This window comes from Argopecten irradians, chromosome 4 (genome assembly GCF_041381155.1).
Source record: "Argopecten irradians isolate NY chromosome 4, Ai_NY, whole genome shotgun sequence".
Taxonomy (NCBI): Eukaryota; Metazoa; Mollusca; class Bivalvia; order Pectinida; family Pectinidae; genus Argopecten; species Argopecten irradians.
The window spans coordinates 19,394,816-19,421,465 of record NC_091137.1 but is presented as its reverse complement, the minus strand read 5'-3'; the positions used below and the strand labels follow the sequence as shown (position 1 = coordinate 19,421,465).

The 26,650-nt window shown below is 33.0% G+C and overlaps 1 protein-coding gene across 2 annotated transcripts; it reads right to left on the bottom strand.

The window, feature by feature from the left end:
• Positions 1-260: 260 nt before the first annotated feature.
• On the bottom strand, positions 261-26,400 carry LOC138320857 (uncharacterized). Of its 2 annotated transcripts, XM_069264127.1 has the most exons (17): positions 26,195-26,400; positions 21,423-21,499; positions 20,561-20,839; positions 19,761-19,878; positions 19,437-19,521; positions 17,689-17,845; positions 14,801-14,943; positions 13,512-13,668; positions 12,643-12,737; positions 11,836-12,058; positions 11,386-11,528; positions 10,879-11,062; positions 9,577-9,729; positions 7,959-8,129; positions 6,081-6,132; positions 5,782-5,860; positions 261-4,969 (listed from the first exon to the last, which is right to left on the bottom strand). In XM_069264127.1, exons 2-17 carry the CDS (start codon positions 21,490-21,492, stop codon positions 3,497-3,499), a joined length of 3,582 nt encoding a protein of 1,193 aa, XP_069120228.1. In that variant the 5' UTR covers positions 21,493-21,499; positions 26,195-26,400; the 3' UTR covers positions 261-3,496. The 2 variants fall into 2 exon arrangements, with proteins under 2 accessions (XP_069120228.1, XP_069120229.1); XM_069264128.1 differs by lacking the exons at positions 21,423-21,499; positions 26,195-26,400 and having other exon boundaries at positions 20,568-20,698.
• Between the last annotated feature and the right edge of the window lie 250 nt (positions 26,401-26,650).

Here is a 26,650-nt window from a genome sequence, read left to right as displayed (position 1 = left end):
TAAATAAAACCATTTGTTAAAAAAACACCTTCATTCAGTTATGACGAATAGAAAAGGAAGAGATGGTCTAGAAAACTGAACCAAATTTAATCATGACCATTGATTAGTTTATTTGATGTTATAAACATAACAAACGTAATAAAACAGTTTAAATTCTACATGATGGAAAGACAATGCAATATTACAATCAACAGAAAATGATAACGACATGATAATTATTAAAAAAACCCATTTCAAAACAAACATATACAGAACTGTGAATCATTTTACTATACAATACCATTTGACCAAATATATACCTCCTAAATACTGAATTGTTTTATCTTAATTTCGTCTATCTGCTCATAATTTGGCCATCGAAACAGGCAGATATACCGATACTGCTAGAGAACAAAGATTGTGCCCTGGTTGTAATTTAGATGTGGAAGACGAATATCATTTTATTTTAATATGTATTATTTATCATAATTTAAGAAAGAAATACATAATAATGTATGTAAAACCTTTCTATTGGCGTAAACCATCTATGTACAAGTTGATACAATTATTATGTTGCGAAAAAATAAGTGATCTACGTAAATTAGCCAAATTTATATTTGAGTCCATGAAAATACGATCCCGCCTCCAATAATTTCAGTATAGTTATTTTAGTGTTGTATACTTAACCAGTAAGTTATGTAGCCATTACATAATACATATTTTTTATTTCAATGTATAGTACAATTGCAACTTGTCTATGATATTGTACTAATTACTCTGTAATTGTATATATATGTATATGTGCGTATTTTGCACAATTTCAATAAGTTGTAAACTTAAGGAAAATAAAAGAATTGACAATTGAGAATTGAGAACTGTAGAACCTACTGACTTAAATCGCCACCGCTATAATCTATCCATCATATGCTTATGCTTAAAATATGTATTTATGTATGCAACTTAACACAAATAGCATTGTTTTAATTTATTATTCAATGAACCATTTCACGCATGTAACTATATACAATAATTTATATATACAAGGATATAGCTAACATTCTTTGATTCATTTATATTTGCATCTATGTATATGAATATTTCTATTGGTTATCACATTTTGTATTCTGTAGAATACGTACAAAAACCAATTATTTATCGTCATTAAAACATGATCCATTCGCTAAAACATTGTACTGAATTATTCCGATTTCTAAACAATCTGATTGAAATTACATCTTGATCTGCACGTCGTTCTGTATAAACGACTCTCTGTTCGCGACGTAACAGACAGTACCTTTAGAACCGGCGTGAGGCTCGAGATGTGATTTGATTCATAGTGATTTCTGAATTTCGTTATTCTACTTCTGTAGGGAATCCCCTCGGCGTAACAGTTCCTAGAATATATTTCACTAATCTATAGAGATCTTGTTTACAAATAGCATCTGTATTCGGCAGCTGAAAAGAACCATTTTTATTAAATCTGAATAAAATCATATTTAAACTACAAACAGACAAAATACTGATAAAGATTAAAAGTAATATCATCACCGTTATTTACATATTTGCACTGAATTACACTATGTAAAAGTCTGCAATCGTCATATAATACAGGAAGAATCTAAAGAGAGTAAATATCAGATACATATGGGTATACATAACGTTAACTTCAAAAATATCCTATTTACACTGTAACGCAAGTGAAGGCAAACAATGCTCTAACATTGCGAGGCCAAAACTATAGATGGTAGGTAACATGCATGGTCAATAAAACAATACAATACATCTTTCTTGACTCCATTGTCCTATTGCTTATCAATATCGTGGGAGCACTTATAATCGTCGGAAACATTTTCTTGTATTATTTCTTGATATCTGGTTATATTTACTCAGGTCGTTTAACATTACTGGACTGATATCTTTCCGACCCATCGTACTACGTTAATACCAACTGATATCTATGAAAGGTAATGTTACAAATATATCAAAAGATTTACATATCAATTGCAGCCTTCTATGGCTTCACCAATTCACGAACTGTCGTCTGTTTATTTTGATATCGTTAGGCCTATCATTGTGACGCCACAATTGTCGTGCCAATTATTAGTCCATCCGTCAAGATAATGAATTATGCATCATTGTAGATACAAAATCCCTTGGGATTTTATCATAAAATCATTTATCAAATGTAAATATTAGCATTGAGCTGCATCCAGTTTGCAATCATAATTCGCTAGCGCGCTTACTTCAATTTTTCGCTGTCAAGTTGGCATTCATACTCCCTTATTTGCCAGCTGAAGGTAGTTCAATGATTAAATATACCTCCCACCAATTGTACGTTTCCTGTGAGCAATTCGGGACTGTTTCATGAAAACGTTGATTTTCTTTGTGTCTTGGACTCAGTTGTAAAAACCATAACAATTTCAATCTTTGTTGCTTGTGTTACTTTGCCAGTATGTAAAAGGTATGTTGCTATAGAACTTTAATATATATGCTATTTACAATATTAATAATATAAAATGTCTAACTGTAAGTAAAGTTTATTTACGTTTTACATGCGACAGCAGCCAATTGTTTGCAACGTCGTGACCAAAAAGGAGGACCAATGGTAGACTTTTGGTAATCTTAATAACGTCGCTAACAATGGTGGAGTTTTAGTCATCTTACTAACTTGTGACCAACAAAGGAGGACCAATGGTAGACTTTTGGTAATCTTAATAACGTCGCCAACAATGGTAGAGTTTTAGTCATCTTACTAACTTGTGACCAACAAAGGAGGACCAATGGAGACTTTTGGTAATCTTAAACGTGTTACCAATGGTAGAGTTTTAGTCATCTTACTAACTTGTGACCAACAAAGGAGGACCAATGGTAGACTTTTGGTAATCTTAATAACGTCGCCAACAATGGTAGAGTTTTAGTCATCTTACTAACTTGTGGACCAAAAAGGAGGACCAATGGTAGACTTTTGGTAATCTTAATAACGTCGCCAACAATGGTAGAGTTTTAGTCATCTTACTAACTTGTGACCAACAAAGGAGGACCAATGGTAGACTTTTGGTAATCTTGATAACGCTGTTACCAATGGTAGAGTTTTAGTCATCGAAATAACATCGTGATCAACAAAGGAGATTCAATGGTAGAGTTTTAATCATCTTAATAACGTCGTGAACCCGTTTACCCTTACGTAAAAAATTAAAACACTTATTGTATTGTGGTCAATTAAAAATCGAATGTAACCACGGATTTAGTGACATTGTAAATTAGAACTTACAGGAATTTATCTCAGCTATTTATAGACACAGTGTTTATATCAGTATAATAAAATGTAGGTTTACTTCAAATCTTGTTAGTATATGGTCCCCCCTCAATTTCTGTAAGAACATTATTTTTTTAATGTTAACGTCTCTCTTTCCTAAGAGATATATTTGATTCTCAACATTTTCATAGTCTAGGACTCAGGCCAGCCTCATTAAGTCAGCATGCTTCGTTTTGAAAATATCAAGCGAGTATTTCTTGATTAGGATTTGCTTAGTGGAAGCGCCTTATAAGCAATCTTTTTTGTACAATCGGATGTTTTTAGAACTGGTTTTTGCATGCCTTCTGATTCTGAAATATGATTAAATGGTAAATCTTTATTTAAAAGCTGAATGTCTAACATCCTGTCCAGATCCAACGATAATTGACCTGTGATATCTAGTGCACTTTCACTTTCCGCCGATACGTTGCCTGCACTCTCTAAATTCATAGTATTCACCGGAACTTCATTTGAGCTATACATGCTTTCGAGTTCCATCAATGATTGGCATGTAATGTTTTGTGTGGCCTCAGTGCCTATCGGTAACAGGCTTATAATATCTAGTATGGTCTCAGTATCCGGTAATTGACCTGCATTATTACGTGTACTGCCATCATCTGTCGGTATTTGGCCTATATGTTCTAGAATAATCTCCGTATTCACTAAGTCCCAGTCTTTAGTGTCCAGTACACGCTCCTGATCTATCGGCAATCCATGAGTGATCCCACGATCAACTGGTGACTCCACTTTTTCCAGATCCTCAAAAAATGGAACTCCGCAATGACTTTCAACTTTTGTTAAAGGCGAGTTTCTTGTTGTTGTGTCTTTAACCAATTCTTTATAACGCAAAACTGCCTTTCGGTTCATCGGTACCTCGGTTTTTGTAGCGAATTCAGGTACCTCTGGTTTTGTGTCGCATTCAGGTGCCTCTGATATTATGATGGATTCAGGTACATCTGTTATTGTGATGGATTTAGATGCCTCTGTGTTTGTTGTGGATTCTGGTGCCTTTGTTTTCGTGGTGGATGGGTTTGTGGCAGATATAGTTATATCTTTTGAGATGGTGCATTTTGAAGATTGATCATTGAAGCTTCTATCTGTGCTCTGTATGAGTACAATGCCCCCCTTGTGATGTAAGCAGGTTTCGTGTATAACATCGTCACATTGGCCAACGCGTTTATTGCGTAAATTGATATGAAACTCGTCCAAAGCTGAATCACTTGATGTGCGGGCTGATGATGTCCTGATCATAGAATTATTGTAGTCCCCAATCTCGACACTAATGTCATGTGCTGAAGTAAAACGCCCACTGTTGCAGTTTAATGGTCGTTGTTCACTTCTACTAGGATTAACATCTGAATGCGGAATGGACTGACAGGAAACGACCCCAGACGAATTTGGAGATGTGTTTCCATTGTTGGAACATTTCACCGCAATATCCTCTGAAATATCTGGCAAAATATAACTATCGGAATCGACAGTCATGTCTCTTTCGTTTGGAATTGATTTAAGTATTCTATATGATGAACTACGTTTGTCCGAATCACTCTCGCTTGATGATCGGTTGTTAATAGGTGGTTCACTGTCTTGGTGTTTAGGTTTAAAGTCAAGTGAAGTCTGGTATCTCATCTTTTTCATTTGATCACTACCATGGCATGTATTCTCCGTGTCGTCCGAATAGATCTCGTGTTTTTCCTGTTAAATAAAAAAATTAAGTTAGTGGTGTTTGTCATTTCCAAAGTTTTTTTCTTTGTTCTTGTCTAAAATCTCCCCTCTTACTATATTAAATACTAACACTAAGACATATTTATCAAAACATACTATTATTCTCACGGGTTTTTTTTTTGCAATTTTCAATTATGTAATTAATGACGGCAATGATTAACGTCAAATTGTGTCATAACTTGCGAGAAAAGTTTACCTTCATTTTTATTCAATAATCCATTGAATCCCAAACATTTTGACAAATTAAGCTGTAAGATTATTCAAAAGGTTCTTGCTTTTGGTGGTATGTTTATGTAAGTTTATTAAACATACATATATACGAAGTCGTTTTACAATTACTTAAAACACTGTAAATATGTGAAATGAGATTATAAATCACTGCTAGATGTCCTGGTTTAGTTTAATAGTGTGTATTCATTTCTATTGCACAACAGATGTAAGTAATTCCAATATACAAAATGAACTTTTCTAATTTAACCTATACATCTGTAAGTCCTGTAGTTCTCAAAGCAATGGTAAGGTAACTTTTGATAGTGAATGTTCTGTTATTTTCTGATTCATCAGTATGAAAATAAAGGCACATATAATTTTATTTATCATGCTATTAGTTTTAATACGTGATGTCTTATACAATGTTCGATTTTTAAGATTTTCTTTTTTATAAATAAATTATACATATTTAATATTGAAACATGTTTCCCCAAACATTCTTTAAAAATCATATTCACCGTAATAATTTGAATATATATAAAATAATTGATTGAAGAAATAAATAATCTTACCTTAATCCTCTGGTCAATTTCAACACAATCTATCGGCTGTTCTATCTTTCTATAATACATCGTGAACTCCCAGATAATTCTGAAACATGCAAAATTCATTTAAATATACAACGAAGGAATTGTATGAAATGCCCTTTATGTCCCAAGCATTGTCAGTAACATTTCGTTTTCTCGTGCTTGGTATTAGGAAATTTGAAGTTAATAATGATAGTGAAATGATAACTCTTTAATCATTTGATTGTAAAATAATAGTTTTTATATCTCTAATCCGTTTTTGTCTTGAAATCTAAACTACTTACACGATAGTGATGATAATAGACAAAGTCGAGCCAACTGCTGATCCGACGATAACTGAAACAAGCGTTACGAAGCAATGTTACGTAACCTATTTTTGTTCAATTGTCTATGAAACTCTTTATCCCTTTGATAAATCTCAATGCCAGTATTGTATCAAAACCCATTAGATGGTGATCAAATACATTTAATTACGTTGCATTGTAATTGGATATTGTTTATAGATAAAGTACGCATTGGATAAATCAATTGAAAAAGCAGAAAGCCTGGTTTACTTTCCTCGGCCTGAATGTCTTCTTCGCTTTTAACCACGATAGATATCCATACTGCTGGTAAGCGTAAGATATCCTATAGGATATCTCTATTTTACCAGGACAAGCACAGAACAAGCCTCGTGTTTGAAAGCTTAAATACATATTCCTGTTTTACCCTCAAGGAACTGAAACATTCAGCCAATCTTATCCTAGGGTATACAAGCTAAAGTGGAAATCTTAGCTTAGGATGTAGATAAGCTACCAGGGAAATCTGAACTAAGGATATAGATAAACTACATTGGAAATCTTATCTTAGGATGTAGATAAACTACATTGGAAATCTTATCTTATGATGTAGATAAACTACATTGGAAATCTTATCTTATGATGTAGATAAACTACATTGGAAATCTTATCTTAGAATGTAGATTAGCTACCTTGGGAATTTAATTATAGGGTGTAGATAAGCTACATTAGAAACTTATCTTAGGATGTAGATAAGCTACAATGGTAATCTTAACCTAGGATGTAGATGAACTACATTAGAAATCTTATCTTAGGATGTAGATAAGCTACAATGGAAATCTTAACTTAGGATGTAGAAAGACTACATTGGAAATCTTATCTTAGGATGTAGATAAGCTACATTGGAAATCTTAACTTAGAATGTAAATTAGCTACCTTGGGAATTTAATTATAGGGTGTAGATAAGCTACATTGGAAATCTTATCTTAGGATGTAGATAAGCTACAATGGAAATCTTAACTAAGGATGTAGATGAGCTACATTGGAAATCTTAACTTCGGATGTAGATAAGCTACAATGGAAATCTTAACTTAGGATGTAGATGAGCTACATTGGAAATCTTAACTTCGGATGTAGATAAGCTACATTAGAAATCCTAAATTAGGATGTAGATAAGCTACATTGGAGATATTATCTGACGGTGTATATAAACTACGTTTTACATCTTATCCTAGGGTGTAAATAAGCTATCTTGGACACTTATATGATGTTTACAATTGCATTATTATACTTTATTGACATCACGATGTCGACTATGTATTATCACATAATGTATATACAAAAGTAAAGGTTGAATTGAGATAAAAAAAAAGTATTTAACCATTTATGGGCGAAACAGGACATTCCACCACTTGGAGTTGGATCACGGAATTTTACCTCTCGGGTTGAGGATCTTTCCGTTCGCCACTAAAATATCTACATGATGCAATCGCATTGAAAACTAATAAATTTACCCCCTTAACAAGTTTGCATGGTTCTACAGCGTAAGGCAAAGATGAACTAGTGTAGGGAAATGTGACTGGCTCAATCGCCATCGGTGACCAGATGCCTCAGTCCGTTAGAGCATTCGGCTTTTGTCCCGGGATCGACTCCCGGTCTAGCCGCTATATTTTCTTCTCTCCTGTTACACTATAGTACAGGGTAAATGTAATGGTTTGAGTTGGAATATTTCATTTTACAATTTCTTCCCTCCTACGTCACTCACCTTTCCCACATTCTGGTAGAAATTGTTGTTGTTCAATGTTGTAAATCGTTCCTAATACTAGTTAATTGCATCATTTCTATTTATTGAGAAAGATATTTCCATCATTTGTGGATACGTACTTGCTATTTTATGTTGATTGTTGATGTATTTAAATGCTGGCTCACTGAACGGACTTGTCTGTTCACGGTATCCAATATTATACACCACTTTGTACTTTACGCCTGGCTTCAAGTTGTCTAATGTAAGTTGGCTCGTTTTGAAACGGGCATCAAATACTTTTGTATGATTATCTGAAAGACATCATATAAATAAATAATAATAACAAAGATATTATATTTCGTCTTTGCATATTACAGTGTTAGCTCCCTTGCATGTAGGTATCGATTGCTACGTCATTGTTTTGTGACACATGACGTCACAATCAATGCCTACCCGCAAGTGCAGATAACTCTATAATATGCAAATTCGGAATACAGCAATCCAAACTACTTTATTTCCGCGATGTACAAATGTTCGCGGTCCGAGAGAGATAACACGCGTTTTTAGATGTCTATAAATGTAATTACGAAATGTAAATACACTTAGCACCCATTAATAGTGAATAAATGTATTCATGAATAAATGTAAATTAACAAAGACGTAGATTACAATAAAACTAGTCATATTAAACGAGCAACAAAATGTATTATTTTGACAACGAATTCTTCCGTGTTAGCTATATGTTGCTAATAAATAATTAATGTCAACATTAATTGGGAAACCGATGATGGTACATTATTATAATTCTTTGGAAAAAGTCTTCCAAGTATTTAACTTGAATCCTGATTCCAAGCTAACATTACATTAAGAGCATACAATTAACTCAAATAAATTTGACCTTGACCTTTGACTTAGTAACCTTGGCCCATGACCTTACCTTTGGACAGTCAACTCCTTGTTTAATTCTGAACAACTTTGCATCATAATGTTATAACAAAATGTTTATCAGTTAAGAGCAACAACATTGTGATTTTTTTAAATGTTAAAATCCAAGATGGCCGATTTTTTAATTTAATTTCAGCCTGAAAAATTACCAAGCAGATCTAGGATGGATGGGGAATCATCATGTAAAATATGGGGAAAATACTCCACTCCCTTCCATCATTAATGTGCAAAAGAAAAAAAAACGGACAGACGGACGGACGGACGGACGGACAGACAGACAGACGGACGGACGGACGGAGGACAACCTGATTACTATAGGGCACCCGCATCTCGATGCGGGGCCCTAATAAAACTAGTCATATTAAACGAGCAACAAAATGTATTTATCAATTTAATTGTTAAAATAGTGCAGCTATTCATTACCACGATTCCCATGTTATATATAGACAATGGTCTACTTAAACCCTGCCATTAGGATTCCCGATGTTTATTTAATACACATGACAATGGTCTAGTTAAACCTACCATTAGGATTCCCATATTTATATATACAATGGTCTACTTAAACCCTGCCATTAGGATTCCCGATATTATCACAGACAATGGTCTAGTGAAACCTACCATTAGGATTACCGATGTCATCACAGACAATGGTCTAGTGAAACCTACCATTAGGATTCCCTATGTTACCACATACAACGGTCTACTTAAACCTACTATTATGAGTCCCCGTGTTAATTTATACAATGGTCTACTTAAACCTACCACAAGGATAATCTATGCTAACATATACAATGGTCTAATTAAACTTGCCATTCGGATCATCCATGTTATCATAGACAACTGTGTAGTTGATAGGACGGAGACTTCCTGCTTTGTCGTCAGTTGGACAAAACGGCTGAACAGCCACTAATATCTGATTGTACATTCCCTCGGAAAGTATCGGACGTCTAGGTTGGATATCATCTAAAAAAATTAAAAAAGAAATTACCTAAATATTTTATGTAAATGTAAAAGCCAGTAACTTTTGACTTTAAAAAATCTTATAACAATACCTTCTAATTAGTGTTCCTTTGACGTTAACGCATTTTACAGTACTCAGTCTCATGTCCCATTCGCTACCGCTGGGGATGATTATATGATTTATGTCCCTGTGATGCTTGTAAGTAGATTTTTGTCATATGTAAACTGAACTTACCCTGTATAATATTAAGACAAAAATTGATCCTGTATAATGTGAAGAAAAAATGTTAGAATATTTACTTGAATATATAGTGAAATAATTCAGCAAAAGCCAAGGAATTACGTCTCGTGACCTGCATATGGGTCAAATATGTGTGAGTTTAAAGCCAAGGATATAATTTTTACAAATGACTATGGTTCTATAACATGGAATTATTAATTGGTTTTGTATTTTCATTCCTTATTATTTCTTTAAAAGTATTCTATGAATGTATTTCTCCATATGAATATGTTAAACTGTGATAGTATTAGCAACATATGTTACGTCGTATATAAACGCCACAAAGGACAAAGGCACCTTTACAGGGACGGGATAAAACGACGTAAAGGATACAGTAACATTTTCAATGATGATATAACACGGTGGGGAATCACGTGGTCTGTAGTTGGTGTGTTACACGAATCAAAATGGCGGCCGCCAGCAGTTTTGCCAGAAATGGAGACAAGTCACTGAAAATGCTGTTTGTATCGGTATTTTATAGTGACGAGCATATGCTATACATAATTATGCTATACATAATTCTAGACAAACCGATACCTAAGTTGTAATGCAACTCTCTGTACTTTTCTGTAACATTCGGACGAAAATTTTGAATCGGAGCGTAGTAGAATTGGTAGTATACACGAACATACACTTTTCGTACGTTTTCTCTGTTTAGACAGGACCCATTCGCTCTGAATGTGATATTTTCTAAATGTTATAGTCTACATTCAATTGCACATCTAACAATTCTGGCAGAAAACATGTTCATCGTTATTTTTTTGGATTTCTGCGGTGTTGCGACTAAAAAATTTTCCCTAGGAAAAACAAAATGAAGTTTTGAATTATAATGTATAAGGTGAAATTTAGTCAAAGTAAAAACCAATACTTACTAACACTGCCTGCCTTAAAGAAGCAGTCCTCCCAATGAACGCCTTTAGAACTTGTGTTTACCGATGTTCCAAAGTACCACCGGTTATTTTTGTCTGCATCCTCTAATGCCTTCTCCGGTCTTTTTAATGCTTTCTTCGCTATCCGTATTTCCGGCCCGGGGACTGAGCTATATTCATATCCTTCCTGAAATTTTGAGAAACAAAATAAGAAATAAATACGTATCGTGGGGATGTATAGTTGAGACATTATGAAGCACGCCAGTTGAAACGAAATAATTATGCGAGTGTCAATAAGCAGCGTCGGTTAGATATACTAAATTTACTCAAGGTAAATGTAAATGTTGTAATCATAAATAGCATCTGTTTTTTATCCGAATGTTAATATATATTGTTCTATGTATATCCCTAAAGTAAAATTGATAGCACTAGATACAAACTTTAACATTATCACGATTATGTACAAAAGGTCAATATTTTGAAGTAAAGTTGAATGTGTACAAATTAAACCTTGCACATGACCGTAGGCGGATTTCTGTATTGCCCATAACACCAATGGAAGGTATACTGTGAAGGCATTGTGTTGGGTGCTGCTGTTACTAGATAGTATTCCGCCTCTTCCTCAACTATCACCTCCTCGAGGATTCCATTCTCTAAGTTAAAGAGAACAAAATATTGAAAGCATTGTGAAAAAAAATCATGTGATATAAGGATAATTTAAAAACCACCATAGCAATTACAAATGCTGATGAAATAGAATCACTGACATAATATCATAAACTAAACAAAATTCAAAACGAATAACGTTATCATATCGAATGAATTATACAAAACTAGGACGAGATGGTCACAATAGTGTGCATTATATTCTTCGTTATCGATTGTTGCCATCTTATTCAAAATAACTAGTCATGAAAAATGTGAAACATGTTTGGGGTTAGCAAACAAAATAAAACCAACCTGTAGCGCGATAAACATAGATGTCGGTTGAATTGGTTGACGATCCCTTTGATGTTTTAGACCATATTGAGACATTGACTGGCGGAAATATTCCCTTGTCAATGGGTCCTAACTCTAAAGTTGTCTTCACTTCCGGAATTTGTATTAGCTCAGAGGGTTTACCTCCTCGAATGATGACCTCATATCCAGTTATGTTTCCTCTTGCTTTTGACGCTTCCACCGGCTTCAAAGGATAAAATGAGTTTTCCATGTTAATCGTTTTAAATCTAAACATTGATTTCGCTGATAGCAGCAATTATATTAGAACTACTATAATAGAGAGATACTTTCAGAAAACATCAGTGACGATGGCTATCAAAGTTCTATATGGTATTATATTTCACAGTTTATTAAGAAAAACTTCTGATGTATTGAGATTCATACCTTTCAGGTTCTTTAGAATTGCTTAGGCCATTACTTTAGTAAATTTGAATATCAACGTTATTATTTACTTGATGAAGTGATAAACATGACTGAGTATGCGTGTTATGATCCAGATTATAGTAAATGTCCTAATGTAAAACGCTACAATGGACACCGTCCTGGAACAGCATCGAATGTGTCTATTCTGTATTTGCATATTACAGAGTTATCTGCCCTTGCGGGTAGGTATATATATTGATTGTGGCGTCATGCGTTTGCGAACGTAACGTCATAATTTTGGAGAAAACGACGTGAATTGCGCTCACAAAATAATGACTTGAAAATCGATACCTACCCACAAGGGAACTAACTCTGTAATACGCAACCAATGTAACCACAAATTACCTTGACGTAGATATTCAGACAGGTGCTATGGCTGTCTTCCTTACACGCGCCAAATGTGTAGGATTGCGTAGTGGTTGTCGGTCCAACAAGAGGAACTACAATAGCAATTATTGAGATGCGGATTAATGCATTTTGATAAAAGGAAGACAACTAACGAATGTATATACTGTAAACCTCAATATCTTCGCGAATGCTTAATTAATTTCGCGATTTGCATACATAAAAAACTTTGGTGATTATAACTTTAAACAACAAAGTTTATACATGTTACGTATTCTATATATACAGTGAAATAGGTCTAGTGCTACATCGGCAGTTGACTTCATTTTTAGTTTTTGCTTGCACATGCGCAACTAACAATTCCAATCAAAACGAAAAGAAGTACATCCGGTTGACGAAACGCAAACGCACGCAAACGCAAACGAACGAAAACGAATTCAAATAAAAGCTCAAACGCAAACGAACGCAAACGAACGCGAGCGAACGAAAACGAATCCGGATGCGCAAACGCAAACGAAAAACGATAAACGAAAGGAAACGCAAACGAAACTAAACGAAAGGAACGCAAACGAAACCCAAACGCGTTTGAGGGAATGTTACACGCATTAAGTACTGTAAAAATATTACGCGTGGGAGGGGGGATTTTGCATTCAAGCGAGCTTCGCATAATTAGTGTAAATTTTTCCATACGTAAATCCCCACGTTCACAGTATAAGTTGAAGTATTAACCTAAAGGACATCTGTAATATATGTCTCGTGCTGTAAATGTTATATACACTTCTAGATGAAATATAATATGTTGGTATATGAACGATTGAAAGTATTCTTCTCGGGTAACATGGCGTTAGCTTATTCATCATTATACCCACCATCTTCTTCCGTTCTGTAAACACGTTTGATAGTGTCGCTCCAGAAACGACTTCCGCTGACCTGACAGGTAACTGATACATTGTATTCCGTAAATGGTTTAAGGCTTTCGAAGACAACCCTTTTAACGTATGTGTCTTTAGATTTGGCATCGAAATCCTAAAATAGAAATCAATTTTAGTATTCCGATCTCTTCACAATAAATGTCACAAATCGAAAGAACATGTGTTTGGATGGCGTTCTAAGGCAGTTACAACATTGGTTAACATTCATGTACTATCAAGTATATAATATGTTCGTGGTTTCTATCGGTTTCTGAAGGTAATTTATGCGTTGACATCTAGCTGTTTCTTTACTCGTGTGACTACACATATTTCAATATTTTGTTTTCTTTAGTTTCAACGTATTTTTGACTAAGATAATATCATATTTTGTTTTATTTTTATTTGTTTTTCCTTACATGTTTCAAATAATTTGCATTATTTTTTTCTATCAACGGTTTAATCAGTCGTATGGAATTGGTAATATATCCAACGACAATAGCGGGCATTAAATTAAATGCAAGTTGATGTGCATGCTAAGTTATTTGCGCTAAACATTTTAAACATTCTGCAAGATTATTTGTAATGTTAAATATTGTTTGTTTCATTTTGCGTTTTCAAAATTTTTTGATGATATTATGTAAATTATATGATTGATACGTCTTCATTATTAAGTGCACAGAAATACACATTGCAGCTATACAATTAATGATCAACAACTAATTAAAATTACTTTCAAAATTGCAAATACCATTCATGTTAAAATTTGCATGCTGGGAAATTATCTCAAGATTACGTCAATATCATCTGACCTGTGATGAATGTAAAACAATCATAACGTTATATAAGTATTTGTTGTCAAATACTTATAAATGTTTATCAAATCAAATCCTGATTACTGACCGAACACATTTGTATTATCAAATACATGTATATTCATGTATTCACTTTTTGCTTTGCTTTAATTCTAATATTTGATTTAAACACTGATGAAAGACTTCGAAAATAAGCCGATCTTGTAACATAACCTATCATGCCTTACAATAAAGTTGTAACTGACTTTGTAAATAAGGCGGGCTTGAAATTAGGCCAGTCTTGCAAATCAGAATATGGTGTCTTACAAAAAATAATGTAAGCCGTGGCTTATCATCTAGATGTTAGAGTATACCCAAAGGCGGTTTCAGATTTTGCTACCTAGATATTGGTTTCCATATATGATAACATATTGAAAGTGATTGCTTTATACTTACCAGCTTCCTAAATTGTTCTCCACAAGTTACAGAACAAGACATTCCTTCATTGAAATATCCTGGTGGGTATGGTAGTTTCCAGCTTAAAGCCAATGTAGTGGTAGTTTTGTCTACATGAAACTTTTGTACAGGAGGGAGTTTCACTGCAATATTAAGTCCACGTTTAAGGCTTTATCGTATTATATTCTAACATTGATTAATCAATGTAATCCTTAAATGATCTTATATGCCCAGAAACGATTACGTCACGGCATGTAAAACTCTTCAATTCATCATACCTGTCAACCCTTCCAGATTCTCCGGGAGCCTCCCGGAATTTCAAAACACCCCACGGAATCTCCCACACTCGCTAAATCTCCCGGAATCTCCCGTTTTTTCCCCATTGTAAGAAGAAAATCCAATATCCCGTCAAATTATTCCCCGTTCAGAGGGGTGTATCTCTGAACGCCAACATTTTGGATTTACCTATAGGGTACGTAGTTTGTTGTGACAGTGGTTATAGTCTTTTCCTAAAAGCAGACCCATTGCCAACAGGTAAATTTACCTGTAAAAGTTACCTGTGTTGATACTTATCTAAATGTATATTGATTAATTTCTATTTCAATAAGTGTTCATATTTAATATCATATAACATATATACATAATATATGTTTCTGTTAATATCTATGAAAATATAACAATAAAATCTATGAATGAAATTAAATTAAATTCACAATGATTTTATTTCAAGAATTTTAAAGATTTCCTTGATATATCTAAAATCTCTGGAATCAATCTCATTAGATTTTCAATAGATTGATACTAAAATCAAGCAAAATTCTTTGAAACTTATTTCACATGGAAGTAACTTTCTTTCCCATTCAGTAATATCAAAGAAAAAAATCCAAAAAGGAATTATCCTATTTCAACTTAATGTAACACCAATTCGATTAAAAGTTTGAAATAATATAAGCCTTTTGCCTGTTGAAACGTGATACATTTTAACAAAGTCTTCCATATATGTCTGTTAAGTGACCTTATAAACATCTATAGTACAATATATTTTGAAAGTTGCATTTGGATGCATCATTAATCATATTTATATAATTTTCCTGCTTTCTTATCATAAGATGTATTTATATCATTATAGCAAAAGAGCACCCAATAATGAAACTGTTGTCCGTTAACAGCGCAGTAAAATGATATATTTTTGTGCATGTTAAAAATAACATACAAATTTCTTTCCTATGGTTAATTTTCGGTCAAACATTGTTACTATATACAAATCGGTGTATGTACTATAATCTTTAAACAGAAAAAATAGAAAACTGTTAATTTGGTATTCTGAGTACTAAAAGATTGCAACATTTTGAGAACTAAAAGACCTACAACATATGGACTAGAAATAATTTTGCCAGTATTGCAACATTAACATCTATAATGTGTATTAAAATGAATATGGTTAAGACCCTAATTATATAAGTAACAGTCTTCAATCTCATTTCATTTAGTATTTTTACATTATTAAGCGACTTCTAAAAATATTTTGTATCTAAAATACATATAGAGCATTAAAAACCAATGATATATTATTACCAATAATTATAAAACATACATGTATGTGTGTTTGTGTCGGGTTCAATAGATTACCAACTTAAACTATAATCAACAGGTCAAAATTTCCGACAATATTAATTTAAACTTTTATGATATTGTTTTTCTCCACTCATTTTCTAGCCAAATACTTGAAGGTGTACGTCTATGCGATAAAAGAAATCATGCGAAACTATCGAATTATGCACGGTCACAAGAAATGAAAGTTGGCTAAGAATGTAGCCCTGGAGAACTCCTATGTAAATACAGAATACTGTTACATTAGAATATACACTGATCAAGAAACCTGTTTTTCTGATAAAATTGAGATATGATATGTAAAAAAATATTTCACCTGGAACTCAAAATGCATTGTTCTTAATAATCCACATGTAGTTCCATACTAATTCTTAGCATTTGCAATATTTATGATTTTATGTATATTAAAGCACTGATTATCTTTGATTAATATCTTACATTGTATATTTTACGGAATATATTGAAGGAATTATTTTCCAAAAGCCACCGATGATACTGATTGAAATACAGGTAAATCTCAGGTGACTTTACATGTGAAAATGAAGACAGCTTATATGAAACAGTATATAATTGCCTTCCTATTGTTTCCTAAAACATTACCTACCTATTGTTGATAAATATGTTGGCGTTCAGAGAACTCCCCGTTCAGAGCCCCAGGTAATACTATCGGACCATGGTCAGGACTTAGCGATTAATTAGTGTCACCTCAGTCGATAATTATCGCCTGCTGGCTCACTTTATCGTAACAAGTTGCTGGAATTTCTACATATACTTCACAAAATTTATTTAAGAGCCATTGGTTAACATTAATTGAGATTTCTTCCGAGCCAAGTGGACAATGTTTGTCAATATTAAAAAAAAGTCTTATACGAATGCTACTGGACTGACGTTACCGGAAATGGTTCATGAATACCGAGTTGAAATTAGTCTACATGATATCTGATAAACACATATTTTCAGGAAGAGACTCCATACATACCATTTAAAGGACAAATGTTTTGCAACACCTAGTGAAATACAATCGTAGCGGTTTTGAATTTCATGATCTTATGAGATAATTGTAATGCTCATAAGATGTAACTTCATTTTAAGCTATTAATACCCATGTTCTAACGATATACAATGTAATTGTAACTGATAAATGTTTAAATGTTTGATTCAGGACATATGGTGGGTCTTTTCTATTTTCTCATTTAACTGCTAGGGTCATTTCAGGACGTGGAATATTTAGTTGACACTATTAAAACAATATTTTCGAAAGAAAACTATAAACTTACCGATCTCGTGGTTTGGCGTTTTCCAGATCACCGTTTCCGATTTGTGCCCAAAGGCATTATGTCGCTGAAGTCGGAATCGGAATTTATAATAACCGCTGATAAGTCGAATGCGGAATACGAACTGCTCCGTCTTGTTAATGTCACATAGTAATCGCTCCTACGGATTAAAATGGATTAAAGATTAAAACTAAAAACAATAAACAGAGTAGATATTGATGATTTTTTTTACATTTTTTTTCATGGAATATTACTATCTACCATTATTATACCTTATGTTTATAACCGTGTCTGTGACTAGTTGAGACAAATCACATGGCAGGGAATTAAAACGTCGTATTTTCCTAGGGCGCGTGTCCCTATGGCGACCGCCCGTCTTTCATACGGAGTTATCTCCCCTTCCGATTGTACAACAATGACGGACAGAGAGTAAAACGCCATTTACTTATCGCACGTTTAAGTAATATTTAACCGACCGTTGCCAATCTCGAATTTTCGATACTTTAAAAAATTTATGTCCCAGGTGGCAGTGTGATGTGAAGATCATTTCTCTCTACCTACACGTGTAATACTGGCTGGTCCAGGATAATACACTCATGTCACCTGATCAGGCTGTATTGCCTGGCTACCGCTGCAATAAAGAATCGTGCCGTCACAGCGTCAACAAATCACTATTTTCTAGGTAGATTTTTTTTCAGAAACAAGACTGGATTCACTTTTTAAAAATACTGATAACGGAATTTGCGTTGGAAATAACATGTTTTTTTTTATGTATGGAGAATTTTTTTTCAAATTTATATCAAAATGGCGGAAAATCATAGTAGTAAAATTATAATAAAATGTTGAGACATGAGAGAAAAATACTCTTTTATACATGGATATGAAGAAAATGGATATTCTACTTTGGGATCGCAAAATGTTGAAAAACCCTCGGCAAGCCTCGGTTTTTACAACATTTTGTGACCCTCGGGTATACGTAGAATATCCCTATCCATCATATCCACATATGAAATCCTCCGTATCACACTGCCATGGGGGACATAAATGCATACTAATAAGTAAAAGCAACATTGACCAATTCCATCTTTGTATTATGCAACTAATGAGAAACAAAATGATTCAATGAAATAATACGGTGCCATAGAAGAACGGTTGTTTTATGCATTATCATTATTATGGTACCAAATTGACGGCGGATACATAAAACGATGCCTTACATTGCTGTAATATACTGTATACCCATTACATCATCTCTCCAAAACCACTATTTAACAAAGTAAAATATAAGTTTACCACTGAAATGAACCCATTATTGAAGAGTTCCAAATTACAAATATGAACTGCATGCGCATCTCTTATTTTTTTATCTTACATAGGTCTCCCTTGTAGACAGGGTTATCCAACCCGAGGTAAAGATTTTGGCTAGTCAATCTCAGACTTGAAAGTTCATGAATTATTCATGAATATTCATGATGTCATGAATACCATCTCGCAGGGATAAGAATTTTTACATATTATTACATATAATATATTTTAGTATATTCCTAAACTTTTATAACAACACTAAAAGATGGGGGAATCAATTACACAATGCCACGAACTTGAGCGCAAAAAACAGTGCTCAAGTGTTCCCTCAAATAAAAAAAATATATCTTTTCCCTGACAACCACGATATATCCCTATGAAGTATGTCAGAAAAGTTATTCTGTTCAAATCAATTCACTTTGTGTGATACATCTGGCTACTCTTACCTTCTGATTGGTCTCTATTCCTCCATTAGCACAACCGTCTGGTGTGTCTCCCCCTGTGATGTTATGCTCCTTCTCGGCAACGTGACTGTGTAAATAATTACTGGTTCATGAAAGTACATTAAAGTAGGGAAAAAAACATGGAACCGTGGCACATTTAAACAAAATTTGGCATTGTATTAACATCACTCATAAAGTGCGAGGATAGACATGACCTGCATTGCAGTGTAATTGAGGATCAGATACACGATATACTAATGGAAGTGGCCTAAAAGAGGTCAGTATCACAAAACAAATCATAACAAGTAAGCAGGTTATCTGACATACTTGAATGAGTAAAAAAGCTTCCAAGTTGAACACCCGTCTGTGTTATTCCACGTACACCTCATGTTGGTAAGACGTTCCTCTATCATACAGTCTAGGTCGTTTGGCATAGGATGGGGCTCTGTAAAACATCACATGGGTTAAAAACTCTTATTGTCTCTACTAACAACTAGACGTATTCATAATATGCCAGGCTTCAAAACGATTATTCTAGTTTTACTTATTTTTTTGCCTTTTTTTTTTCTCTTTTTTTTTTTTTTTTTTTTTTTTTTTTTTTTTTTTTTTTTATATTCAATTGTGTAAAGTCTTCTTCATTAATACCAGAGCTTAAACATATCAAATTAGCAAACACAGGACAATACTGCTTTTTGATATGGGTATCATTTCACTCATATATTAACATCGAAACAAACGTAGGTTCTACTCGGATTGCAAAATAAGTGTGTGGAGTCTTGATCTCCAATACGTATTACTTGACAAAGTATTTGTAATATAAATGCACAATAAATTCGTTGCACAACTGAAGAGTGAGTATTTGATTCTAATCCCTACTGCGTCTGGTATAACAATATTGTCTTGAGCTTTATGGTTTTTTTTGTATTTAGAATTTATATATCCGATGCCATTTTGCACTGTTACCATTTAATGCTTTCATATTTATTAAATACTATTATTGATTGACTATTTTTTTAAAGGTTTTATATTTTCTCTGAGAAAACAATAAGAATCACTCTGTGTTTAAAAAAGTAAACATTGGGCAAGTGTTTACATTTGAATTACAGTTTAAATACAAATAACTTTACCTCTTACTTTAAAGAATACCGATGAATCATACAAATGATCTTTTTTGTAGCGGCAAGAGTATTTTCCACTATTCTCTATCTCCACGTTAGGTATGACGGCTCGAATAACTTGATTATCATTCGCCACTGAACTGTTAAGCACCGTGGTTTTGCCATGTTTATCCCTGTGAGCTATCTCTAACTGATGCAGACCAACGTTTTCGTCCAGATTGGTGAAACTGCAGTTAAGTACAAGTGTTTGTCCTACCATTAAGCACAGTCCATCCTCAGCAGTGATTTCTAAGCAATAAATATATAAAAAAACCTTTTTAATTTTTGATGATGATGAATGCTATTTTTGCTATCAATATTTAAGCAATATATTTCTACCCTATCTTCGCCTGGAGTTGTCGTTCATAATACGTACAATGCACTAGACAGAACTTAGCTTGTGTCTACATGCTCACAATTCCGTCATTGCATATTACAAAGTTAGCTCCCTTGCGGGTAAGTATCGATTGTTACATGTATGTCATTATGTTGCGAACCCAATTCACGTTGTTTTCTCAGAAAAGTTTTACGTTTACACTCGCAAACACATGACGTCACAATCAATATCTGCTCGCAAGGGCAGATAACTCTGTAATATGCAAATACAGACTATGTGAAACAAAGAAATATAGCCTATAAAATAAATTAATCACGTATGTAGAACTAAGGAATGTTAAGTATATGACTAAGTAATAAATACCTATAGTGACTATGTTTCCTGTTAAAAATATCAAATTATTTTCACTGTTATTATCCATCATCAGTATCCAAGTCTTTATTTCCCATTACAGTATCGTATTATATTGTGTTAATTTAAGCTTCGAAAACTTACGAATATTTTGGAGACAGTCAGTCAAATTTTGAGTAACTACAAATAGATATACCACCACAATCCACTTCATATTCCTCCTGTAAAAAACATGGAAAACATGGAATTGCTTTAGTTTGTAGAAGTTATACTTCAGGTTTGTATTTGTCATTCTTTAAACTGTAATGCATGTTATTTTATATGTAATATGTATGTGCTTGAATTCAGTCTATTATTTAGATGGAGTATATTTACAACACCAGTGTTTACAAGATGTAGGCCACTCAAGTAAATCACAATTAATACATACAATTTTAACCTACACCTAATACGTCACTTCCAAATGTAGCCTTACTGTTTACAAGTACCATACGATCGCGGCGTTAACATGGCTACTGATTTATTAGAGAAATAAAATAAGTTCAAACTAAACTTCCTCTACCATACAAACAGTTTATATCCTCGATCTCCGCTGTAAGACTGTCTTGACCTGATGCGAAGGAACCTCTTACTCTATCCTAATACGCTTATAGAAAACAATGACAGTCTCAATTGTTACGCAAGTGTTCTGTTTCCTGTAGATAACTTATATTTCTAATGCGATTTTTAATTTTTTTTACTTTCTGTTAAACAAAAAATACATAATCTGCTCCCTATCAATTGAAAGGACGTGCTCAGTTCTATATATATATATCATATTTTATTGATTTCATATTAATTTATACTTGTTTTCTCTTCTTCCCTGAAATTTGAAATGTGATGTTTTTGTCAATCTTTAATAATCTGTTGTATGTGTATCTGTGATAACTGATCATTGATACACTGCCGTATTGTAAATTAGACTCTTCTTCACATGCAAACCTGATAAATAAGAATATTAACATTAACATCATTATATACAATAAATCTGAATATTGATAAAACCTAAATATATGTACACTTGAAAACCACAAACCAGAATCTCTAACCACGATTAAGAGTCTAATGGAATAGTCATCACGGTAAAATGAAGGCAATTGTCTATACTAAACAAAGATAAAAGATAAAATTTTCGATTTTCATCAAGAAACTGCACAATTTTTATCCGATTTATGTTTTAAGTAAATGCGGCACCCTCCTCATTGATTGTACCTATATAACAATAGAATCATATAACCATATTAAAACCATAAGACCACATAACCATATAAGCATATAACCATAGTACAACCGTATTACCATATTACAACCATATCACCATATAACCATATTACAACCATATAACCATATTACAACCATATAACCATATTACAACCATACCATAATACCATATAACCATACAACCATATAATATACAACCATACCTATACACATATAACCATATTACAACCATATAAACCAATACAACATATAACCATATTACCATATTACAACCATATAACCATATTACAACCATATAACCATATTACAACCGTATTACTATATTACAACCGTATTACCATATAACCATATTAAAACTTTATAACCATATTACAACCGTATTACAATATAACCTTTGATAAATTATTACACCAATAGAATAATCAAACAAATCGATAAATTGGAGGAAATATGGACAGATTGGTCTTAGCATTGTTACCATATCATATATATAATCACATGAAATATGTTATTATTACGATTAGTATATACAATGCATTAATATCAATAAAAACCTTAACATATACATGGACATGAAACCAACGAACATTCTAACTTTTGTACTTGATTTGTTATTGAATTATTGAATACACTTCATCAATAAATTGCTATTATTATTATTGTCATAATATACAATAAAAATATAGAATATTTATAGAAACTCAAACATGTATATGACTATGAAAACTACAAACCAAAAACAACATCTTTAGTTTTTTAATGTTGTTTTAATGTCTCCTTTCATTATGACGCTCACAATATCACATGACATTAGGCTTAGACCGTCCCCAATGTGGTCTTTCTCTGATTCTGTACTTTAAGGCTAAATGAAAGAAAAAAACTTCCATCTCTGTATATCCCTCTGTATCTCTTTTTTATCTGTTTCTTAAGTGTAGGGGAAAAATTGCACAGAAAATAACTTAAAATCTCCTTGAGAAATAAGAATTTGAAAATAATGTTAGATTAGTATGAATGTGTGTGTGTGTGTTGATGTGTTGATGGTATGTCTAGATATCATATATATTTTGGTGATTTTTGAAAAATTTAAAATTTAAAACAAAATGTTAAAAGAGATGTATTGTTAGCTTGTTATATTACATAACGAGAAGACCTATCTTTAAGCACAAAAATAGCTGTTTGCTTATCACCATATTCATGGTTATATTTCCTTGCACATGTCTTCATCGACTAAAATATATCTTAATCCAATTCGTTTCCGTCTCGTTATCACTGAAATTTGTCCAAATTTACGTCCATTGTGACGTCATTAATTTGTGTGCGAAATAACCGTCGTTTACTCTAAAAGATATGACATTCCGCCCGCAAACATATAACGTGACATGAAATATTTACCCGCATGAGTAGATAATATGTATGCTAATACAGACATAGACAGAGTGAGGGGTACGAGTAGGTGAATCTTTAGAATATTTTCGCATCAAGGATAGATTTCGGAACATTGTCATTTCTAGTTTGTATCACAAGCGGTTAGAAAGTGGTGTATAACTTGAAAAAATATCTTAGAACACATCTCGAATGTTGCTAATTCAAAAGAGCAAATCTCGAATGTTGCTAATATAAAGATGAAGTATGATAACTCGGTGTTAGTCCGTAGTAATATTATCTTAAAAGGTTAAATGTTGGCCTAGATATAACGCAAGATAAGATATTTCCAGCAGATTTCAAAGAAAAAATGTCTATATTTGTATGAGGGATGTCATATAACTATCCAAACAGTTTTTAACTTGATGATATCTGATGTGTCAGCAACTGCAACAATACACTCATCCGATCCACAGTTATAGTTCTCTAAGGCTTGGTAGAATATATTATTTGTAGATTGTATCTTAAGTGTCCTGCGATTAAAATATATTTTAACTTTCTGAAACTACCAATAAACTCAATGCATCCACAATTCGTTGTTTACATACACCAAGGCAGAAACAAAAAACAACTGTTAATATGTTTTTAAATATCGCAAACCCATTTGAAGTGGATTAACTTTCACCCTAAGGAAATAATCAAATTGATAAATTCGGGATGTTATGGAGAGATTGGTCAGGCATTTATACGCCATGAATCAATAAGTATATCGAAATGTTTATGACGGTCAACACATTCTACATTTACATTATTAGAATTTATCACAATAACGTGGTTCAGCAAAGCTTCTATTTTGGTCGGATTAAACATAATTTAACATTTATTTGCCCATAGTTGTATGGTGGCAAGATCATTATTAATATTTGATTTTAAATGAATAATGTAGATTTTGTCAACAAAATAAAGAAGGTATTCATCCGGAAATAGTTTTGAAATGCAAAAATTGTCAGTAATATCATTTGTGTACAGTATGAATAGTAAGGGTACGAGGAACACCTGGAATGGTTTTTCTTACAAAGTACCTGCTGTAGTCAATTTACCAATGTTATAATTTGTCTGAAATGCCATAGCTCGTGAGTTTCACTTTGAACACTCTGCCATACTCTGCCTTAGATATATGACAAAATCCAGACAGTTGGTCGTTTATTTTAAAGGTTTTTCAAGAAGCTAAAATAAAATATTAACGCCAAATTTAATTTAAATATCTCTATACGTTGGTCACAGTGAAATAGCCTTGCTGAAATCCTGACTGATATTTATATACATAGTATAAGGGTTTCAATAATTTGGTCACTATGTTTTCAAATACTTTCTCATCTGTACAATATAAAGATATTGTTAGATTATTAGAAGGTATAGATTTGTCCTTCAACAAAAACAAGGTACATATGGATAACATAATTCCAGGCACTTGGAAAAATTCCGGAATCAATATATGTCTTGATTTTATATTAGAAACACTGGTGCCGCTATAAGAAATACTAAGCATTACTGGTAGAATCGGACCCAAAAGCTTAGTTAATGTGTAGCTATTTTAAAACATCAGTTATTCCTTTTGTCGAAGAGTTCTAAGGACACTGGTACGTGTTTGTCGGAGTCGTTATGAAATAACGTTCCCCCAATAAATAGCTCAATAATAAAATACAAAAATCTGTCAGCAAAGGTCTCATGTTTATAAGAGCTAGAAATGTATAAGGCACCTTTCACTGTCAGTACATTTAACCACAGTTATTCATTTAACAATATATATTTTTTGTTAATGCAATATTCGTCAAAATACAAATATGTCTTTCTTAAATCTAACCAGTCTAACCGATAAACAAAGATTGATTGACAAGAATTTATCATAATTTTGAATAACTTTAATCTTAAAAGCTGATATCTGAGCAATTGTTACACACATAAGTACTAGATAATTAGCCGTACTGGTTTTGCTAGCAAATAATAAGGAATTTATAAGGAATTAAATACAGCCAAACTGTCATGAACGCTGTCCTCGAGTTTTATATATACGTTATGTTAGGTACATGTTTTTATCCACAATAATATGTCATTGTACACTATATCACTACTACATATTATGGAAGACGAACACTTGTGTCAATTTACACAAATCAAGATAATTGTGTTTACATTTTTCAAACGATTACTACAAAAATAATGTTAGCTATCATAATGTTATCCCATTGAGATATTTAGTTAAACTCCATTACGACGACTACATTATTACTTACCCGACCTGCTTCTCCTTTGGCCATGTAGTGCACGCTGCACGTATGTTACATCCGGGCTTTATTACAACTTAATGGGGAGACTCCTACGTATTTCCTTTTACAAATCAGTTTGACACATTCCATTATTGCGGAAGTGCATTAGTGTGTTTTATTCTGTGATTCAAACAAAATTTAAGATCATACTTTGTCTGGTCAACAAAATATCATTATAATCGACCACCTAGCAGTATTGCCGGTATTCGTTCGAACAATTGAGTAAGAAGCGTCATATCCGGTCAAATATGAGTCATAAGTTAATTTAATAAAATAACACGATATGCTTTAACCTTTTGACCCTTACTACTATTTCTTCTACGTATATAACTGTTGACATCAACCTGCTATACTTTGACGGGTACTGGAGGAACCAATCTCAAATTTAACCATCGTGGTTAAAGTGGATCAATGATTGATAGG

Coding starts and splice junctions, on each gene's coding strand:
- LOC138320857 (XM_069264127.1), bottom strand. CDS start 21,492: ATGAAGTGGATTGTGGTGGTATATCTATTTGTAGTTACTCAAAATTTG. Junction 14,944..17,688: donor AACGCCAAACCACGAGATCG/GTAAGTTTATAG, acceptor TTAATATTGCAG/TGAAACTCCCTCCTGTACAA. Junction 12,059..12,642: donor GTCTGAATATCTACGTCAAG/GTAATTTGTGGT, acceptor TATCCTTTGAAG/CCGGTGGAAGCGTCAAAAGC.